The sequence below is a fragment of the Chiloscyllium plagiosum genome, chromosome 6 (genome assembly GCF_004010195.1).
Source record: "Chiloscyllium plagiosum isolate BGI_BamShark_2017 chromosome 6, ASM401019v2, whole genome shotgun sequence".
Classification (NCBI taxonomy): Eukaryota; Metazoa; Chordata; class Chondrichthyes; order Orectolobiformes; family Hemiscylliidae; genus Chiloscyllium; species Chiloscyllium plagiosum.
Genome location: NC_057715.1, coordinates 81,063,433 through 81,086,353, shown reverse-complemented (window position 1 = coordinate 81,086,353; position 22,921 = coordinate 81,063,433). Strand labels below are relative to the sequence as shown.

Genomic DNA, 22,921 nt, shown 5'->3' with positions numbered 1-22,921 from the left:
TTTGGTTATAGGACATCACTGAATACTGCAAGCATTCAAGTCAGAGTTCAAATGTCAGAAGAAAGGGTACTGTAGTTTGTACCTCCAAAGGGATCTTAGCAATTCCTTTGCACAGCATGTCTGTAACTATAAAGTTGAAGGGATACTGCATGCAAATAATCAAAAGTTAGGAAATCAACCTGGGATCAGGAAGCCATCTTTGTTGAAGAGGAAAACCTTCACCCATCAGAGGTGAACATCAATCAGCAAGTTTAGGGTGTGATTTCTTAATGTTATTTTCGAAATGCACAATTTCTTACTCAATATTCAGTTGAATCGACAGTCAGCTGAATGCTATGGTCATTTGGCTTTGCACGGAGTGTGAAACTGGACTAGGCAGGTAAAAATATAAAGTTGCCGCCAATCAGCCAATTCATCTGCAAAGCAGCAACTCGAATTTGACAGAAAAAGTGTTTACAATTCATGCTTTAAAAAAACATTGTGCCAAATTCATATTATCAACAATTAAAGACCTTCTACTGCAGCATTAGTTCAGTTTAAAAACTGTTAAATTGTATCCTAGACCTCTCATTTGCTGAATCATCCATTAACTTACTCTGCTGGTGCTGTATTTTCATGTTGAAGTCCCGGTGGTATCTTCTGTGTCCTGAGTGCTATTTCAGCATTTTTAAGCTCCTATGAATAAATTCAATATTTTTATTTAAAGTGGCTTTTCTTCAATCTTACCTCATCTCTACTTGCAATTCTAGGCTAACTTCAAAAGGTTTTCTTTCACCATTTAGTACTTTCAGATTTACAGGAGATCACTTTTCTGTTTGGTGGCTATGCCTAATTTGGAAAGATGCTTAATGCATCCAAAAGGTGTATTGCTAAGCCTGATAAATTATTTTAAGGTTTAGAGTAGTCTTCCTTAATAGATTTCTGGAAAGTTTATCACCTCCAGACAGCAGCTTAAACATGTACACCAGCTACAGCATAAAGCATCTGACTTCTGCAAGATTCCACAAAGTGGTCACTGGAGCCTGCAGGTTTTTCATTCCATTAGTAACCCCTCTCCTCTACGGAGCTTCTTTGTAGTAAATTTTCAAAAGGCCTCTGGTTAGTATGTCAATACAGGAAACCTGTTGCATAGTTATTTTATACCATATGCTGTTATGATTGAAAATATGGTATAAGATTTAACTTGAGCACAATCACATTATTTGATTACGGAACACATTTTTGCTTCCAGCTAAAGTCACAACAAGTAAGTGACACAATTCAAGAGGAAAATCTAAGACTTAAAACCCATTTCTATATATGGTTAAAGGGGATCAATGACCACCTTCTGTGCTGTACTATTCTATGCTGTAATTCTGTGTTATCTCCTGCATTTCTGTGAACACATAAAAACACAACTGATCTTACTTTGAGAATAAAATATACTGTTCTCAATGCCAGCAAATCAAAATTCTTTTCTCGATTTTAATGAGTATTTTTTGTTTAAAACAGTCTTTTTATTAAAACAATGGGGGAAAAGTTGAATATAGCTCAATGGTTATTGTAAAATATTACTGACTTTAATCTCTACCATTGAAGTCCCAAATGCATCAGATTTTAACTTTTAGGTAGCTAGAATTATACTATTTCTTTTTCAAAACTGGTTTTAATTACACTCTTATGAAAAATCTCTGGCAATTTTTATTTACCTGTGCAGATTCTATCTTTAGCTTGTCAATGGCAAGTGAATCTCTCTGAAGTCCGCTGGCAACTACTGTTAATAATTGTTTCAGGGCTTTGATATCCTCTTGTACTTTCAACATAGCTTTAAAGGACATTCGGCTAATTTCTTCTTGCACCTGCTTCTGTTCTTTTACAAACTTCCTACAAATGTGTAAAAAGAATACATGATTTTAAATGCTGATATTGTAAAATAGAGAGTTAATGATTGGATATCAAACTTGTAAAACTCACTGAAAGTGCTCCACATCTTGACAGATAACAGGCGGCAGATTTTCATCTTTCAGGGCTTTGCTATCACTGGAAAACAAACAGAAAAAGGACTAAAAATGTCAATAGTGAGAAATGTCCCTTTGCAAAATTTTTAATAGACAAACATTGTAGATAAATTCAAGGTAGGAGGATATTATAATAATCTACATTCCATCCTCACATCAACACTAGAAAGTTTAAAGAAAGAGAACATTTTAACATTTTTATTAAGAACTCCAAGTTCCATTATACAGTGAAATAATATTGTTTAGTTAGATGAATCACTAGTTAACTTGGTGTGAAACCTGTTTAAAATTTCTTCAATTGTTATGTATTACAAATTTTAGACACCATGGTGAAATGGTATGTACGATATACTTATCACAAAAGGCTTTATAATTTTTATATAATGCAGCAATATGACTTCTGCATCACAATAAAGTTATAATCAAATCATTATTAACATCTACCACTGCATTGCTGAAAAGTGTTCAGTTCACTCAGAATTACTGCTGAAATCCAGCTGCATCACAAGATTCTCTCACCCACTACTCTATATCATCAAATTGCTTCTCTGACATCCAACATGTTCAGATGATTACAAATTTTCTCCAGTTATAAAGGGAAAACACAAGTCATTTTATTCTGTCTGTTGTAAACACCATCTTCCTTTCTGGCAAACTAAAAGCTAAATCAAACTCTTTGCAATCTTGGTGTTGGATATGTTTCCAAGTTGAATTTTACTTCACATATCTGCACTATCACTGCCAATTTACACTTTTGTAACATCGTCAGACTCCACCCCTGCCTTTACCCTCATTCAAATCTTTGGCTTTCTTGAGACTGGATTATTTTAACCGACTCTTGCTCGGTCTCCAACATTTTACATTTCATAAAATTGACATTCCAAAACTCTGCTATCTATGCACTGTTTACCTATCATCCCTGAACATAAGAAGATATATTGTCTCCTGGTTTGAAAAAAAAAATCATGATAGTACATTCTTATCCCGGTTTTCAGGTCTCTCCAGATAATTCTTGGTTCTCATCTCTAATCTCCTTCAGCCCACAACTCTCCAGGGTAAGAGTTTACATCTCTTCCTCAAAATAGCAATTGATGCTGGGTCACTTACTAATTTTGAATCTAAAGACTGATAACAGCTTTTGATTTCTACATGTTTGGAAAAGGGATAAGGAAAATGGCATTTGGAGCATAAGGACAGCAGAACAGTTTTGAACAGGTAAACATTCCTAGCTATCTGTGCTAATCTAAATCTGGTCTCTTTAGCATCCCCTATTTTAGTTAGCCCACCATTTGATTAGGCCTTCAGGTGTCAAGACACTAACCTCTGAAATTCTTTCCCCAAACGCTCAAGCCTTTATTTCCATCTTCAAGGTACAAAAGGATAGAAACTTAATGGCGCAAAAAGCAGCCATTCGATCCATCACCTTCATGTCAAACAAAAAAAGTATCATACAACCTAATGCCACCTTCCAGCTCTTCATCCATTGCCCTTTAACTTTTCTAACTCTTTTTCTTCTTTAAAAGATGCTCATTAAAATCTAGTTCTTTGATTTACTTTTAGCTACCTGCTTGTGGTCCGGTATCAAAATTTTGACTTTTGCCTTGATACTTTGTACTGCATCTGAAGTGCTACATGAATACAAGTCAATACTAAATTTTGAGAAGATGGTAGTGAGGCTCTTTCTTGAAGCATGCAGTCCTCAAGCCAGTATGATGGTGGCATCTTGCAAAATGTCCAGATTATAGAGGAGGAAGTGCTGGATGTCTTGAAACGGGTAAAGGTGGATAAATCCCCAGGACCTAATCAGGTGTACCCTAGAACTCTGTGGGAAGCCAGAGAAGTGATTGCTGGGCCTCTTGCTGAGATATTTGTATCATCGATAGTCACAGGTGAGGTGCCAGAAGACTGGAGGTTGGCAAACGTGGTGCCACTGTTTAAGAAGGGCAGTAAAGACAAGCAAGGGAACTATAGAATCCTGAGGGAGAGGATGTACATGTATTTGGAAAGGCAAGGACTGATTAGGGATAGTCAACATGGCTTTGTGCATAGGAAATCATGTCTCACAAACTTGATTGAGTTTTTTGAAGAAGGAACAAAGAGGATTGATGAGGGCAGAGCAATAAATGTGATCTATATGAAGGCATTCGACAAGTTTCCCCATGGAAGACTGATTAGCAAGGTTCGATCTCATGGAATACAGGGAGAACTAGCCATTTGGATACAGAACTGGCTCAAAAGGTAGAAGACAGAGGGTGGTGATGAAGAGTTGTTTTTCAGACTGGAGGCCTGTGACCAGTGGACTGCCACAATGATTGGTGCTGGGTGCTCTACTTTTTTGTCATTTACATAAATGATTTGGATGCGAGCATTAAAGGTACAGTAAGTTTGCAGATGACACCAAAATTGGAGGTGTAGTGGACAGCGAAGAGGGTTACCTCAGATTACAACAGAATCTGGATCAGATAGGCCAATGGGGTGAGAAGTGGCAGATGGAGTTTAATTCAGATAAATGCGAGGTGATGCATTTTGGGAAAGCAAATCTTAGCAGGACTTACATAATTCATGGTAAAGTGCTCAGGACTGTTGGGCTGAACAAAAAGACCTTGGAGTGCAGGTGCAAAGCTCCTTGAAAGTGGAGTCACAGGTAGATAGGATAGTGAAGGTGACGTTTGGTATGCTTTCCTTTATTGGTCAGAGTACTGAGTACAGGAGTTGGGAGGTCACATTGCGGCTGTACAAGACATTGGGTAGGCCACTGTTGGAATATTGTATGCAATTCTGGTCTCCTTCCTATCGGAAAGATGTTGTGAAACTTGAAAGGGTTCAGAAAAGATTTACAAGGATGTTGCCAGGGTTGGAGGATTTGAGCTACAGGGAGAGGCTGAACAGGCTGGGGCTGTTTTCCCTGGAGCGTCAGAGGCTGAGGGGTGACCTTATAGGGGTTTACAAAATTATGAGGGGCATGGATAGGATAAATAGGCAAAAGTTTTTTCCCTGGGGTCGGGGAGTCCAGAACTGGAGGGCATAGGTTTAGGGTGATAGGGGAAAGATATAAAAAAAGACCTTTTCACGCAGAGGGTGGTGAGTGTATGGAATGAAGTGGTGGAGGTTGGTACAATTGCAACATTCAAGAGGCATTTGGATGGGTATATAAATAGGAAGGGTTTGGAGGAAATGGGCCGGCTGCTGGCAGGTGGGACTAGATTGGGTTGGGATATCTGGTCAGCATGGACGGGTTGGACCCAAGGGTCTGTTTCCATGCTGTACATCTCTATGACTTTAGTGCTCAATAAGGAATTCCAAGATTTGGGGAGGTAATGATATATTATCAGTCAACGGAAAAGTAAACCAGAAGCTTCGACATAGCACCTGCTGAAATTTAAATTCAATTACGGGATCTGTTATATAAAGTTGCTATGAAAACATAGATTAGCGCCGATGTTGAAAAGACAATTCAATAAATAACTTCACTTGTCCTCTTTCGGGAAGGAAATCTGTCACCTTCTTTGCCTGGTTTGGTCTGTATGTGGGTTCCAGACTCTCAGCTGCCCTTTGAAATGCAAGCCAATGCACCTTGGTGCCCTTTTACACTGGTCACTGAAAGGAAGTGTGCAAAAGCAGCAACTAACTTGAGGAAGACAACGATTCGTTGGCCTCCATTGCAAGAGTAATGCAGCAGTGTGGCTGAAACTATATCCACATTCTTGCCTTTTCCCCAACTGATCAAGAATCTACCTATCTCAGCCTTAAACATACACAAGGGCTTTGTCCGTACAGCTATTTGTGAGAAGGAGTTCCAAAGAATCTCAATCGTCTGATAGATGAAATTCCTCCTCATCTATCTTAAATTACCTCTTTATTCTGAAAATATGCCTCTCTCAGGAGGGAAAACATCTTCTCAGTGTTTATTCTGTGAAGCTGCTTAAGAAACTGATCAGTTTCGATGAAATCACCTCGCATTCTTCTAAACTCAAGTGGAATCTCAATCATAGAATCTCTAGGGCAGAGAGGTCATTCAACCCATCAAGTCTGCACCAATCCTCCAAAGAGCATCCTACTCTCCCACTGTCCCTGGAACCCCAAATTTCCCATGGCCAATCCACCTAACCTTCACATCTTTGGACTATAGGAGGAAACTGGAGCACCCAGAGGAAATCCACACAGACATGGGGAGAATGTCTGTGTGAAGTCTGCACAGTCACCCAAATCTGGAATCGAACCTGGGTCCCTGGTATTGAGAGTCTTCAGTGCTAACCACACAACAGTTGTGCTTTGTACAACAACCACCCCCAACCAAATCAGAATGTATGAATAAGAATTTCTTTTTTATTCGTCATTGTGGCATCACTGGCTAGGCCATCTTCATGCCAGAACAGTTGAGAATCAACCACATTGCTGGGGACCTGGAGTCATATGTAAGATAGACCAATTAAGATTTCCTTTCCTAAAATGGACGTTAATGGACCAGAGTTGTTGTTTTAAAAAAAAGACAGGCCCCCATCTCCCCTTCCCCATTTGTTAAAGACAGACAATCAGAAGTGGTTATGGTGGTTATCAATGATAGAATCATAAATTAATTCTCAGTTAATACCCACTCCATGCATACAATGAATAAAAGGAATTAGAAACACTTCTTGGAGTCAAATAGAACAATGGAGTGTGATGGATATTCACCGTTCTGTTCAATGAGTGAAGTTGTAAAGATGTAAGAAAACTGGGATTGTCAGGATGAAACAGTTTTAACACTGAACTTTGGTACAGTGTGGATGTGATACACAAGATCTGCAGGAAGTAGGACTGTAACTCACAAAATACTTCAATAGCAAACAAACAGGTGGAATGAGCAGTGGCTGATTGACATTTGTGGCAGAAGTTATCCCTTCACAAGCTGCCTAAGATTTCTTTAAAAAAAACTTATATATATATATATATATGTTTAGATACAAATATACTTACTCAGGCCTAACTCCAGTTGAACCTTTATCATCTGTAATGGATAAATATACACCCTATTAATGCATCTAATTGCATTTTTTAAAAAGGAACATGACATACAACATAACAGAACATTAACAAAAGAACAAATGTCAAGGAGAATGGAACAGGCCCATTTCCCTTTCAAAGGGATCGAAAACATCCAAGCAATTACTAGGGGGGGAAAATCAATGGAATACAAATTTGGTAGTTGGCTGTTACTTGTGCTAGATTGAAGTTAGCCTGCAGAGATCACACAATCTTCTTTCTTATATTTACCCAATTGCAACCCAGGATGCTTCAATTCTTATCTTAAGTACCCCTCATTTAACCATCTGCAAAATCTTACCTTTTTTGTATATCCTCCAATCAGCTATATCAAAACAGCATTTTAAAAAAATATCCCAAGCAGTGTTTTTTCCCCCCCCTCCATGCCTTTACATTGATGAGCATCTCTTTAAAATTTCAGTTAACTGCATAGACAAAGATTTAAAACATTTAATTCCTGCTTAACAGCCCACCCTCAAACTCAATTTAAAATACAATTTTTTTCATTGAAATTTATAGATTGAGATTGTAGGTTTGCTCGCTGAGCTGAAAGGTTCATTTCCAGACGTTTCATTATCTTACTAGGTATCATCTTCAGTGGACCTCAGGCGAAGCAATGCTGAAAACTCCTGCTTTTTATTTATAAATATTTCAGCATTGCTTCGCCTGAGGTCCACTGAAGATGATACCTCGTAAGATAATGAAACGTCTGGAAATGAACCTTTCAGCTCAGCGAGCAATCCTACATCCAAAACCTCAACCTGAGCTACAAGTCTTCTCAAAACTCGCTATTTATAAATTTATATGGATATTTTACAGGAGACATTTATCAAATAAAATCAAGGATGCGGTTTTAAAATGGTGGGGCCAAAGCAACTTGGCTCCTTCAAAATTCAAACTTGTGCTTCTGCCCACATGTTTGATGTCTTCCTGTGTGACTTAACTTTGTCAAGATTGATGACAGTCAATTTTCCACTTTTGTTGCAACAACCAAAGATCCAATAAATTTCCAAAATCAAAGCGGTAAACTCAAATATGGTCTGCTCCTTCTAGTTCATGAGGTTGGCTCAATCTAAAGCTGATCAGATTTTTTATAGTTCTTATTTACTCTCCACAAAAGAGACAAAATATGCACTTCAAGAAGGAAGAGAAACACAAATGACAAGAAAAGGGAGACAACTACAGAAGGATGGAGAGATCAGAAAAGATCTGGAAGAAAAGTAAGAAGGGAAGAGAGAGGTATATATACAAAGTCTTGACAAACGGTGGATTAAATGGCTGTGTTCTAAACCTTAGTGATTGGCAAAAAAAGCATTAGGGAAGGGACTAGACTATCTTATAGTTTTGACATACTACTAGTTGTACCCATTGTTAGATTCCTTGTAAGACTGTGGTTTTCTTTCGAACTGACAAGTTGATTTAAAATTTTGCACACCTATATTCCATCCAGGGTCACTCGAGCATGTAAAGAAACAAAGTTTAAAAAGAAGATACAGATGTCTGACTGAGTTGACTTCTGACTCTGGAAAAACAACTTTCATAAACAGGGGTCAACTTACATGTGCAGTATAAAAGTGAACTGCTGATACAAGTGTCAGTGGCCATCATTTTGAAGGCCACCAACATCCAACGTAGAGGGGCCTTGTCTTTGCCTCCTCCATATCTTAACAACATACTTCACATCATCTGCTTGATTCCTTGTGCCAGTTAGACCAAGAGATATAGGAGCAAAAGTAGACTATTTGGTCCATCAAGTCAGTTCCAACATTGAGATCATGGCTGATCTGACAATCCTCAATTCCACTTCTCTGCCTTTACCCCACAGCCCTTACTGATTAAAAATCAGTCTGTTTCAGTGTTGAACATATTCAACAACCCTGCCTCTACAGCAAAGAATTTCAAGTATTCATTCCCCTCAGAAGAAATTTCTCCTTATCGCTAACATAACCCCACAAACCATCCCTGATACTATGCCCTCTGGTTCTAGATTTTCCCATAAGTGGGGAAAAACAACCGCTCAGCACCTAACCTGTCAAAGTCCTCTAAGGATTTTGTCAGTTTCTTTTTGGTTGCCTTTCATTCTTCTAAATTCAGTAAGCACAAGCCCAACATACTCAAACTCTCCTCATAACACAATCTGTCCATGCCTGCACTTAACCTAGTGAACATTCTCTGGACTGCCCCCAATACCAGTATATTTTTTCCTTAGATACAGAGATCAAGACTGTTCACAGTATTCTAAGTCTGGTTTAAGTAGTGCCTCGCTTACATTTAGTAAGGCCCCCCCCTGCTGTCACACTCCATTCCCTTCAAAATAAAAGGACAATATTGCATTTGTCTTCCCTTTTCTGCTCTGAAGTTGGATGCTGGTTTTTATGATTTATGCACAAAGATTCTCAAATCTCTGTGCTGCAGTTTTCTGCAGTCTCTCTCAATTTGAATAACATTCAACTGTTCTATTCTTCCTGCTAAAGTGCAAAAACACATATTTGCCCCACATTATACTCCTCTACCAAGTTTTTGTCCAGTTTTAAGTTACTAGTAAGTAAACATGCATTTATGGGGTGAAAGATACATGCCATGGCAAAGAAGAGAGAGGATTTTTAAAAAATATATATGTTTGGAGGTGAAAGAATTGAATAATTGTGGATTCAGGGTGGACCTATATATCGCAGATTATGGTACTTTAACCAAACTAATTGATCTTAAAAGTTTACAACTATGCAAACCCACTATTAGACAAAAAGAGGTCCAATATGGGGAGCTTCATTGTTTGATGTTGCAAGTTCATGAGACAGGGATAAAGACAACAAGAACAAAGAAAGCAAGAAACTTCTATTTAATGACAAAACAAACAGGTCTTCATATTTCATGGTGTTACATTCAATTTCTTTTGTTCAAAATCAACTTAACAGTAACTTACAATCTTAACCTATAGCGGAATCAAAGTGCTATAAAGGATTCCTCCATTCAATAGTCAAGTCTCCTCCATTTAAATGTTTTAAGCCCAGTAGATACAATTACTTAACATTGTGAATTTAGCTGCTGTATAATTAAAAAGATATGAAGATGATCCCTGGTTACTACTCACTCTTCTTATCAGACGACCCACTGAAATCTATTCCACCAAGACCTTCACTGGCTGTAGTTGTTGGGGCAGCTGTAGATACCCCAAGATTCAACCCCAATGATTGACCAAGTCCTAAAATTGAAAAAAAAAGTTAAAACCTTGTGGCTGTTCAATTTAGTTATCAAAGCTACAGAAGACTTTTAATTATATCCAAAAAACACAGGATGAAAACATGCTACCTGAATATGATCAGTGTGCTTCTCATTATTCCAACAATCCAATTTACCTACTGTAAGATCATGAGGAGGAAATAAATCTAATTGCAATATATTTCTGAAACTGACCATACTCTCACCTCCATCTTCAATATCTCTTTCCCTGGAAAAGGCCTCACATCTCTTTTCTACTTTGGTCATTGCTCTAGTATGCCCCCTATTTTGCTCCATATGTCCAAGAAGCTCAAACCTCAATGAATATAGCACATTGTTTTATCTTTGCCAAATTTGCTCATTACTCAAGGAACTTGGAAGGTCAGGATAATTCTGAGCTTCTTTGTTTTACTACCACATCTCTACCTGCCCCTCCCCCCCCTTTCAAATAAAGTTCAAGCATGGTCTTTGCCATTAAGATTGCAACTGTCTGGTTCGCTGCCTTGGCCACATCCCACGCTTCTTGATATCTACTAAACAACAGGTCATCTCACCCCCTTGAAGCTCTAAACCCTTACTCTTCACTGGTTTACTTATTTCCTCATATCTTCTCCAAGCTCGTCCATTAACTCTATCTCCTCCTTCTTTGATCCAGTTTCACAAGGGACACCAACTCTCTGGTATCTCAACAAATCACCCATCTTCATAATGATTCTGAACAAATATGTTCTGAAGATGATCATGTAGTTAAACCTATCCCTAACGAAGCATACTGTCAGTAAAGCCAATAGTGGTAATGAGCATTAGCATGATCCTACCATTAAACCTATCCCTAACTAAGCATACTGTCAGTAAAGCCAGTAGTGGTAATGAGCATTAGCATGATCCTACCATTAAATTTTGTTCAGTCACAATATCCCACACATTCACCATTAAAAGGTATTATACTTTCCACTTTATAAAGGTTTATAGTGCCTTATTATTCCAAAGAGCTGCAAAATGAATGATTTAATTCTGAATTGCAGTCTCCTGATGTTCATTCTGAAGCCAGTTCAAAGTGAAAACTTGATGCAAATCCTATACTTAATAATAGATCTAGTTACAGCATGCAACATTACCAAGGTCTGAATCCTTCCAATCTAAAATCCAGTCTCGCAGAAATCCCTCTTTATACTCTTTGATCAAACAAAAACAAGTGATAATCTTTGCACTGCAAAAAGAAACCAACCAAGAAAACGCAGCAAATTAAATTAGAATTTAGCTTTGGAGACATGATGTATTTCAGCCCCTGCAGCACTCATTTGTCAGATTAAGGCCTCAAGCAAACTGGCAGACAGTGCATGCTCCCTCCCCAAGGTTATTTGATCACAGGGGCATTAACAAAAGGAGGAAAGGCAGTTGAGTCTAATGGGCACCAGCATGGGCCACATCCCAGAGTCGCTACGGCCGCCTTAGTGTGAAGGTCTTGCTTCATAATACTCGGGTATGTCTAATCAACCTATTCAGAAGTTATTACACACCTCTGCAGCATGTAGGCCTTCACTAGAGCTTCCTACCACTGCATCATAGGAACCTTTGTCCACTTCATGTGCTCCTTATATTTTCTAAATCAATCAATCTGTTTAGAAATATCATTACAGACCTCTGGAGCAAGTGGGACTTGAATCCAAGACCTCTTGGTTTAGAAGCGGAGATACCCACTGCACAAGATTCCACAATTCTTTTTGTTTAAATTTCAGGTGCAATTCAAATTTGACTGTGTCCCTTGGTATGCTTTGAATCCATATCACATTGCAGCCTCGATCGCTAATCCAGTGAAATTATCACGACACCACTGCCCTCATCCATCTTCTCATCACCTATTTTTCTAATCAGCCTGTTCAGAGTTATCACACATCTCTGGACACACAGCACTTGAACTCACTACCACTGTGCCACATGAGCCCCAACTTAATGTGCTCAAGGTACCTCAAATCAATGCCTTCCACCTATCTATCCCTAGCCTAATGATCCAATTAATATACTATTAACACTATATTTACTTCAAAATTTCCTGCAGCTTGATGGATCCATAAATAGCAACTGGGAGAATGACCAGCTAAGTCAGTTTTTGATGGTATTGTCTGATGGAAAGGTGCAAACCATTAAATCAGGGGAACCATCTGTTCTTCTTCGAATACTGCCACATGATTTTTCACAACCACTATGAAAGATATCTCAGTTTAACAGCTCATATGAAAACAGCACATAGTCCAATTACTAGCAATCCCTCTATAATGCATTTATGTAGCATCCAAGCACTTATATGCAACAGAATTCCCATGGTTCACAGGGAGTATTCAGGGCTTATGCCCGAAACGTCGATTCTCCTGTTCCCTGGATGCTGCCTGACCTGCTGCGCTTTTCCAGCAACACATTTTCAGCTTTGATCTCCAGCATCTGCAGTCCTCACTTTCTCCTCACAGGGAGTATTATCAAACAAGACACGTTAATCTACATTAGGAAGCACAGAGAAGCAGTGAGGAAATAGCCAGTGATGATGCAACTAAAATGTGACAATGCACAAGATTACAAGAGAATTGAAGAAGTGCATAGATGTCTAAAGGTCTGTCGGGCAGGAAAAAGGAAAGAATTGTGGTCATGGTGGATATTTGAAAATAACAATTAAAAAAAAATTAAAATCAAGGTGCTGTCCATGTAAGAGCCAGTGCAAGTCAGTGACCGTGGGCTTGAAGGTGAAGATGTGAAATGAGGATACAGGCAGTAGAATTCTGTATTTTCTGATTTCAATTCATGAAGAGTGGAAGAGGAGATATGGCCAGACAAATCAATGAATTGATGAGCTAATAACAAAATGGATGTGCGACACAAAAGGTTAGCTGAAGCAGGACAGAAATGAGTCAAGCTGGTGGATAGAAATCAGCATTTTGTGTGGTACAGAAATAGTTAAATACAGCATGAGGCCGATTTCAGACTCGGATGGAAGCCAGGGAGAGGAATACGGGCTTGATATCAGAGCTTGTGGCAGTAACCCTTTTCCTATCAAATGGAAATTTCTGCTCGAGGACAGGATATTAGGAACACAGGAACAGGAGTAGGTCATTCAGCCTCTTGAGTCTGCTCCGCCATTTGGTATGATCATGGCTGATCTGCAGCCAAATTCCAAATGCCTGCCTTGGGCCCATATCAGTTGATAGCATTGTTTGAAAAAAAACATTATTTCTCTCAGATTTAAATTTAACAAGTGAATTAGCATCGCCATTCTTGTTGCTAGAATACAGGATTCCATCGTTGGTATGAGGCAGAAGATGTAGGAACTCTTTCGTGACATTGCGTATTATCTGATCCAGTCTTGTGAGTGTGTTCTGAGATACCTTGGAAAGGATCAAATGAAAATACACACAGTTTGGGTATGACACGAGTTTTCAAGATCTCGAGGCATTGTTTTGGTCGGAGAGATGCTGCCTACGATCCACCTACCAAGGTCTTAAGCTTCTCATGCCACTGGCCTTCTGACACACCTGCACATGGGTTGATAAGGGCACCCAGGTATTTCACGGTTTCTCTTGGGGGTATAAGGTCATCACGAAGCTTCCAATTGTCAAAGAAATTGGATAGGAAGGTTTTCCTCTTAAAATGTAAAACGGAAGCCTTTTGTCTTTGAAATGTTGATATTGAAGTCCGTATGATCACAATATGATTGGAGCAGTTTTAGATTCCTTCCCATAGCGGTATGAGAGTCACTCAGAAAAAGACTATGTTGTCTGTGAAGGCCAAAGTTGCATAGTTGAATCTACCTCCCGTCTCTTTCTCGCACTGGTATTATTGTCAGTCTGTGTCTCTTTTTGTTTGATCTCAGAGACCTTTTCTGTTTTTTTGGTTGATCTCCACTGTTCATGGGTACGTCAGTTATGTTTTCCATTAGTCCATTGCCTAGGGCCAGAACGTCCGGGTCATTCCTCATGCCCAAACAATCTTCAGCTTGTTTCAATCGGTCATCTACGTCCCTCTGCTTTGAGTTCAAAGCTGGCGGTCTATGATGAGATCTTTGGTGCGGGCTTGATTCCTCGGAATTATCAAGAGCACGCTCTGCCTCAGATTCGTGCAAATTCTCCGCTACATTTGCATTATACGGGATTTGAATCTCTGTTGGGGTGTTCACAAGGTTTCTGCTTTTATCAGAGATTTGCTTTGGTGTTTTGGTTTTGAGGATGCTAGCGATCTCCTTAATAATGAAACCGCACCTTGCAAATCTCTTGTCTAATTCCCTCAGGGATGATACTTTTTCTGGTAACTGTACTCGATCACTTCTTCCCGGTTTACCCCTGACCTTGAGTGCTGCTTTGATGTGATTTTCATTACATAGACTGGGATGTTGATGCCTCTAGTGTTGGGCAGGTCAGCTTGGGTTGTGAACTGTTGGTCACACGTGCTGCATAGAAAGTTTCCTGCTGGAGGGGGTTTTTAAACGTTTGCATTTAGCATAATGGCAGGAGATTATGTGGTACTCGCCTGCTTTCTTGTAGAATGAAGATTTTGTTTGAATTAGCAAATTTTGAGAAGATTTCTAGTTCATGTTGAGGTTCTGGATGTAGGTTTGCTCGCGGAGCTGGAAGGTTCGTTTTTAGACATTTTGTCATCATACTAAGAGACATCTTCAGTGAGCCTCCAAAGGAAGCACTGGTGGTATAGCCCACTTTCTATTTTTATGTTTGAGTTTCCTTGGGTTGGTGATGTCATTTCTTGTGGTGACATCCTTTCCTATGGTGATGTCATTTCCTGTTATCTTTCTCAGGGGGTGGTAAATGGGATCCAAGTCAATGTGTTTGCTGATAGATTTCCGGTTGGAATGCCATGCTTCTAGGAATTCTCGTGCGTGTCTCTGTTTGGCTTGTCCTAGGATGGATGTGTTGTCCCAGTCAAAGTGGTGTCCTTCCTCATCCAAATGTAAGGATACAAGTGAGAGTGGGTCATGTCTTTTTGTGGCTAGTTGATGTTCATGTATCCTGGTGGCTAGTTTTGTGCCTGTTGTCCAATATATTGTTTGTTACAATCCTTGCAAGCTATTTTGTAGATGACATTAGTTTTGCTGGTTGTCTGTATTGGGTCTTTCAAGTTCATTAGCTGCTGTTTTAGTGTGTTAGTGGGCTACCATGATACCAAGGGTCTGAGTAGTCTGGCAGTCATTTCCGAGATGTCTTTGATATAGGGGAGAATGGCTCGGGTTTCTGGACGGGTTTTGTCTGCTTGTTTGGGTTTGTTGCTCAGAAAATCAGTAGACTGTGTTCATTGGGTACCTGTTCTTTTTGAACACACAGTATGGGTGATTTTCCTGTTCTGCATAGTTCCTCTGTGCTGCAGAGTGTGGTGGCTCATTGAAATATTGTTCTAATGCAGCTTCGTTTGTGGATATTGGGATGATTTGCTGAACCAGCAAAACTAATGTCCTCTACAAAATACCTTGCAAGAACTGTAACAAACACTGCATTGGACAACAGGTACAAAACTAGCCACCAGGATACATGAACATCAACTAGCCACAAAAAGACATGACCCACTCTCACTTGTATCCTTACATTTGGATGAGGAAGGACACCACCTTGACTGGGACAACACATCCATCCACGGACAAGCCAAACAGAGACACGCACGAGAATTCCTAAAAGCATGGCATTCCAATCGGAACTCTATCAACAAACACATTGACTTGGATCCCATTTACCACCCCTGAGAAAAAGAACAGGAAATGACAGCATAGGAAAGGATGTCACCACAGGAAATGACATCACCAACCCAAGGAAACTCAAACATAAAAATAGAAAGTGGGTTATACCACCAGTGCTTCCTTTGGAGGCTCACTGAAGAGGTCTCCTAGTATGCTGACAAAACATCTAAAAATGAACCTTCCGGCTCAGTGATCAAACCAACATTCATTTTGTCCGAATGTTGATTATTTGACGTACTTTGGTCAGATGGATCTTAAATAGGCTCACAGTCACATTTAGTGCAGAACAACTGACCGAAAGGACAATGGATCACAACCTCTCGGACAGATGTTTTGCCTTATACCAGTTCGATAACAACTCCTTCTGTATATGTATTCATCTCCGATGTTATGCTATCGGTCTCAATTTCGTCCTTGTTTGACGAGTTCTCCGTTCCCAGTTTCAATATCTGATCATTCTTGAATAGTAATGCTTATACTGTCCGGTGGGCCGCCCACATGAGCTCTTCTACAACATTATCGGTGACATTCACTACTGGGCTAACAGGTTCTTTAGGTGGAACAATCAAACTCAGATCCAAGTAGGGCCAAGAGGTATTGTCTCAAGATCATTCTCTCAATTCCAGTTCAGACTGATCTTGTTGCTGGCTCTAGACAACAGGCATATTTGCAACTTAATTTAACACAGCTCGCAGTTGTGGACAAGGCTGCGGGGAGGTCGTTTCTCCATGATGCTTCCCAAGCGGACTGCTCCATCGAATATGGAAAACTCATGCTTTTTTCTGCGGGTGATACTGGAGTGTCAGGATGTTGTGAAATTTGAAAGAGTTCAGAAAAGATTTACAAGGATGTTGCCAGGGTTGGAGGATTTGAGCTATAGGGAGAGGTTGAATAAGCTGGGGCTGTTTTCCCTGGAGCGACGAAGGCTAAGGGGTGACCTCAGAGGTTTATAAAATGAGGGGCACAGATAAGGTAAATAGACAAAGTTTGTTCCCTGGGGTGGGGTTTTTCCAGAATTAGAAAGCATAGGTTTAGGGTGAGGGGGAAAAGATATAAAAGGGACCTAAGGGGCAATTTTTTTTTAAACGCAGAGTGTGTGATTTGCATAATTTCCATTTTAACACTGGCTGAGATGGAAGCCCAAAAATCAGAGATGACTTCAATACCCTATAATATGCTCAAGACCTGCAGAAGCACTTCTTCCATCAAACGTGTATGGAATGAGCTGCCAGAGGAAATGGTGGAGGCTAGTACATTTGCAACATTCAAAAGCCATCTGGATGGGTATATGAATAGGAAGGATTTGGAGGGATATGGGCCGGGTGCTGGCAGGTGGGACTAGATTGGGTTGGGATATCTGGTCGGCATGGAAGAGTTGGACCGAAGGGTCTGTTTCAATGCTGTACATCTCTATGACTATGACTCTATAACCACCTGACTGATTTCATATCACCAAATGAATTTGAAATATGAACAAGCATCTGAGAATTAACAGACAGCATGAAATATTTAACAAAACTGCAGCAATGTTGCTTTAACGATCACATTTTTTCAAACAAATTACTAAACAATGTAAATTAACTTTAAATTCCATTCAATGAAGTGAACAAAGTTGAAAATGGCTGTAGAAGTTTCTAAAAATTCATATTTTCAGCTACAAATCATATTTGATAACAAACATGCATACACTCACATACAAAATCTTGAAAGTGCTGTAATAGCATACTGACCTGCAGTGGAAGTGCTTGCACCCTGAAAGAGGCTGCCACTTAAACCAGTCAAAGCTCCTCCCAATGTTAAGCCTGTTGGCACTGATGCAGTGGATGTGGGTGCTCCACCCAAATTTAACGCAAATCCTGTAGAGCCTGCGCAGAACCAGTTATTGGTAAATTACATGCAAACATAAATAAAGGAGCAAGAGTAGACCATTTGGGCCCTCTAACTGGCTCAGTGACTCAATATAGCCATAGCTGACTGAATTGTGGCTTCAGTATCATCAGAGGTACATAATGGAATGGGGATGTGAATCAGGTGAGGATAGAACCACATGGGGTCAGGAGAGGGTGCAAACATTGTAATAAGGTTAGGGGAGGGACGAAATGCCAGAGACACAGAGGAGACAATTGAGCAGCAGTGAGAGATTGGAAGTTACAGAGTGCAAATGGGAGGTCAGGTGTTAAAAAATGCTGGGGTGCAGGTGTTATGGTTGGGAAAAGAGCAACACGGTTGGAGCAAGTTCCATCAGAGGGCGCAGGAAGTGATATGAGCATAGTCTGGATAGGAAGTGGGATCAGTGTTTTTTTTTTGAGGATTTCTCATACAATTCCTGCTGTTACTCCTTGTTTTGTCCCAGAGATTGACTGTGGGAGAAGGATAGGACAAATACCTCATCAAATTTAGGATACTATAGTCAGTCTTAAAGATATTCTGAGAAGGTACCTGGGAAACTTAAAGTTCAAACTTCCAGGGTAAATGCAATGCATGCTTGTGGGTTGACACTTCCTCTGGGTCTCAATGTACTATAGGGAAGATCTTAACATGCCTTTGATTTAGTGAAAATCCCACTAAATTGCAAGATGGTGACTGTTAAAGGGAAAAAATTTTTTTTCTCAAAACAGCCTTTCAGGCTCAGGAAAGGAGGGTGTAACAAGAGAAACAGCATAAATAAATTGAAAACTTAAGTGGAATGACCCCTAAAGACCAACGAGGCTGTCTTTGTGTTGATCCTCAGTAGGTAAGAGAGGTATTAAATGAATATTTCACATCAGTTTTTCCTTGGATAAAGAAATGAAAGCTAGAGAACTCAGGGAAATATTTTGAAAACAGTTCACATTACAGAAAAGTAAATGCTGGAGGTCTCAGAAAATAAAGATGGACACATTTCTGGGACCTGATCTAGTGCATCCCATGATGTTGTGGGAAGTTAGGGAGGAAATAATGGGGCCCCTAGCAGAAATCTGTATTAATCTACAACCACAGGTGAGGTACCAGAGGACTGGAGAGTGGCTAATATTTTGTCTTTATTTTGAGAAAAGCTGTAAAGAAAAGCCTGAGAAATATAGACCCGAGAGTCTGACATTGTTGTGGGTAAGTAATTGGTGGTGATTCCGAAAGATAAGATTTACATGCATTTGGACAGGCAAGGAATTAGGGCTAGTCAGCATGGTTTTGTGCGAGGGAAATTGTGCCTCACAAACTTGGTTTGAGTTTTTTGATGAAGTAACCAAAAAGATTGAGGAGGGCAGAATAGTAGGTGTTGTTTACATGGACTTTAGTAAAGCCTTTGATAAGGTTCTGCATGTAGACTAACTAGTAAAGTTAGATTACATGGACTTGGAGAGCTTGCAAACTGGATATCAAGTTGACTTTACAGTAGGAGACAGAGGGTGCTGGTGGAGAGTTGTTTTTCAGACTGAACACCTACCAGCAGTATTGGGCCCACTTTAGTTTTATTATTTATATAAATGATTTGGATGAGAATATAGGAGGCATGCTTAGTTAATTTGCAGATGACACTAAAATTGCTGGTATAGTTGACAGTGAAGAAGGCACGGTGGCACAGTGGCTAGCACTGCAGCCTCACAGCACCAGAGACCTGGGTTCAATTCCCGACTCAGGCAACTGACTGCGTGGAGTTTGCACGTTCTCCCCGTGTCTGCGTGGGTTTCCTCCCACAGTCCAAAGATGTGCAGATTAGGTGAATTGGCCATGCTAAATTGCCCGTAATGTTAGGTAAAGGGGTAAATGTAGGGGAATGGGTGGGTTGCGCTTTGGCAGGTCGGTGTGGACTTGTTGGGCCGAAGGGCCTGTTTCCACACTAAGTAATCTAATCTAATCTAAAAAAAAAGGTTAAGATTACAAAAAATAGATCTTGATAAATTGCATCAATGGCTGTGGAGTGGCAGATGGAGTTTAATTTGGAAAGGTGAGGTATTACATTTCAATTAAACAAACAAGGGCAGGACTTATACAATTAATGGTAAGGTTCTGGGTAGTGTTGTAGAAGAGAGAGACCTAGGGATTTAGGTACATAATTGTTTGAAATTTGCAGAGATAGATAAGATGGTTGAGAAGGCATTAAGCATGCTTGCCTTCATCGCTCAGACCTTGGAGTATAGGTGTTGGGGTTGTACAAGACAATAGTGAGACCTCTTCTGGAGTACTGTGAGCAGTTCTGGACTCCCTGTTATAGGAAGGATATTATTAAACTCAAGAGGGTTTAGAAAAGATTTACTAGGAATTTGTTGGGAACACAGGGTTTGAGTTATAAGAATAGGCTGGGACTTTTTTCACTGGAGTTGATAAGGTCATGAGAAGCATACATAAGGTGAATAGCAAAGGCCTTTTCTTGGGGTGGGGGGGGTGTCAAAACTAGGTGGCATATCTTTAAAGTGAGAGAAGAAATTCTTTTTTTAAAAAAAAGGACATTAAAGATAATATTTTTACACAGAATGGTTAGTGTGTGGAATGAACTGCCAGAGGAAGTGGTGGATGCAGGTACAGTTACAACATTTAAAAGACATTAGGATAAGCATATGATTAGAACAATATTGGAGGAATATGGGCCAAACACAGGCAGGGGAGACTAGTTTAGTTTGAGAACATGGTGAGCATTATCTAGTTGGAGTGAAGGGTCATGCTATATGACTCTATGACCAGGAAGCATGAACACCAAAGCTTACTTGTTGTAGATGTTGGCAGTGCAGATGAAAGGCACAATCCTCCAGTGGTAGAAGGTGCAATAGGCATCGCAAAAGGTGTTGCTGAACCTGCTGGTTTGTTGAATCCTAAACTAAAACCAGCTAATGCTGTTGTTGCAGGAGTTCCTAAAAAAAAAGAATTGAGTCAAGACCAAATTCAAATATAACAGATAATGTTACAATGCAAAAAATTATTAGGATGACCAGAATACAAACTAAACCATGTTTAAAAGAAAGACTAGGAAGATGTTTACTAAAATAATTTGTTAACCAGCTTAACACTTCATTAATTGATCAAAAAAACTTACCCAAAGTTAGCCCTGTTGTTGCTGCCGTTGTTGTCGTCCCTGCAATTTAAAAAAAGGCCACAATATAAATGGCAAAGTTTTGATTCTCCATAATCATAAGACACTAAAGTCAATACACTGTCAACCAGACAGAACAGAATTCAAACACAGGCCCGGAATGGAACATGAGGTCCTTCAATTTCTATCGCTCTGTAATTATTTTAAGTCTGAATTATCCAGTTATGCTTTTCTTTCAACAAGATGAAAGCAATTCACAAGGTGGAAACAAATATTTGTTCAAGATATTGATTTTACTTCAGCAAAATACATGTGTTCAGATTTAGTTATCTCCATTATAGTAGTCATGATTTGGAGGTGCCGGTGTTGGCCTGGGGTGTACACATCAGCAGTCCAGGACCTTCAGGTGACCATCCTCCAAGGCGGACTTCAGGATAGACAACAATGCAAAGTGGTGAGCAGAGACCGATAGCCAAGTTCAGTACCCATGGGAATGGCCTCAACCAGGACCTTGGGTTCATATCACACTACAGGTGACCCCACTGTACGCACACACCCACTTCTACAGACCCATACACTCACGCAGACCCTCTCACACATACATTCCCACACTCAACCTGTCACACTTATACCCCTTTACACTCACACGTCTCTGCCACCCCCCCCCACACACAAATTTGTGGGGCGAATTTGTACTTGCAGAATTACATTTTATTTCGCTCAAAAACTGCATGAATCCATGTCAGGTTCTGTAAATCCTTTTTTTAAAAAAAAAGATTAGAACCAGTCTGAACACTGGGGCACAGAGAGCCTCACACAGGGCACCTCGCACCTTCAATGCATTATCTGGGCCAACATGGAACCTATTGTTAAAGTTCACTTGAGAATGTAACTCTAAGAAAGTTTCAGAATTTACATATGAAACAACTGAAACCATTCTAAAAGATGAGAGATTTAACAAACGACCCAGGTCTTTTTCAATATATAATTTCAGTTACATCACACTGTAAACCTTTGCTATAAATTCTGTGTCTTACGATCTTATCGTAAGACAACCACCTGATGAAGGAGCAGTGCTCTGAAAGCTAGTGCTTCCAAATAAACCTGTTGGACTATAACCTGGTGTTGTGAGATTTTTAACTCCATTATAGTAATAACACTTAAGTTATGGGAATGGTAAAATGTAAAATCATTAGAAAAAAAGATTTAGTTATTATGCAAATTCTAAAAATTGTGGTTGCAATACTTAAGGAATAAAAAAGTTACAGGCTTATGTAGCTTTTCAGAAATCCACAGGAACTTGGGACCATACATCTAGGATTAGCATTAAAACATAATGGGGCAGTCAGACGAACTTGTCGTCAAGTGGACAGAGCTACCATAATACAAAATGCATTACAAGGTCTAGTAACTGAAGCCAGGTCAAATCAAATATTTCAGAGAATCAAAGAAGAAGACCGAATGTGTGGACTACAAAGAGAATTCAATGGATATTTGCAACTTGGACAAAAAACAGAGGTGCTTCATCTATTCATATACAAACATGATGAATGGTCAGAGTCTGGGAAGCGCTGAGGATCAGGAGCCTTGATGTGCACGCACTCTTATCCCTGAAGGTAGCGGGACAGGTAGATAAAGTGGTCAAAGCAACATATGGGTTACTTGCCTTAAATAGCTCAGGTAAAAGAGTTCAAGAGCAGGGAGGTGATGCTGGAAGCATTTAAAATGTTGGTTAGGCAACAGCTAGAATATTGTAGGCCGCCCTGGAATCCACATAAAAGGAGGGTTGGGATTGCACTGGAGAGGGTGTAGAGATTTACCAAGATACTGCCAGGGCTTTAGAGTTTTAGTAATGAAGAGAGATTGAATACACTAGAGTTATTTTCCTTGGAACAGAGAAGACTGAGGAGGCACATGATTGAGATATGTAAAATTATGAAATGTATAGTCAGG

The 22,921-nt window shown here is 39.7% G+C and overlaps 1 protein-coding gene across 2 annotated transcripts in view; it reads right to left on the bottom strand.

Moving 5' to 3' along the window:
- Window positions 1–22,921, bottom strand: part of nup58 (nucleoporin 58) — a 62,255-nt gene that overhangs the window by 26,971 nt on the left and 12,363 nt on the right. For both annotated transcript variants that reach the window (XM_043691975.1, XM_043691976.1), the window contains exons 3-10: window positions 20,972–21,010; window positions 20,646–20,789; window positions 17,694–17,828; window positions 10,111–10,221; window positions 6,954–6,984; window positions 1,954–2,019; window positions 1,689–1,863; window positions 596–675 (exon numbers count right to left, since the gene is read on the bottom strand). In XM_043691975.1, coding sequence (XP_043547910.1) covers window positions 596–675; window positions 1,689–1,863; window positions 1,954–2,019; window positions 6,954–6,984; window positions 10,111–10,221; window positions 17,694–17,828; window positions 20,646–20,789; window positions 20,972–21,010 — 781 coding nt within the window. The remainder of the gene's footprint in view (window positions 1–595; window positions 676–1,688; window positions 1,864–1,953; window positions 2,020–6,953; window positions 6,985–10,110; window positions 10,222–17,693; window positions 17,829–20,645; window positions 20,790–20,971; window positions 21,011–22,921) is intronic.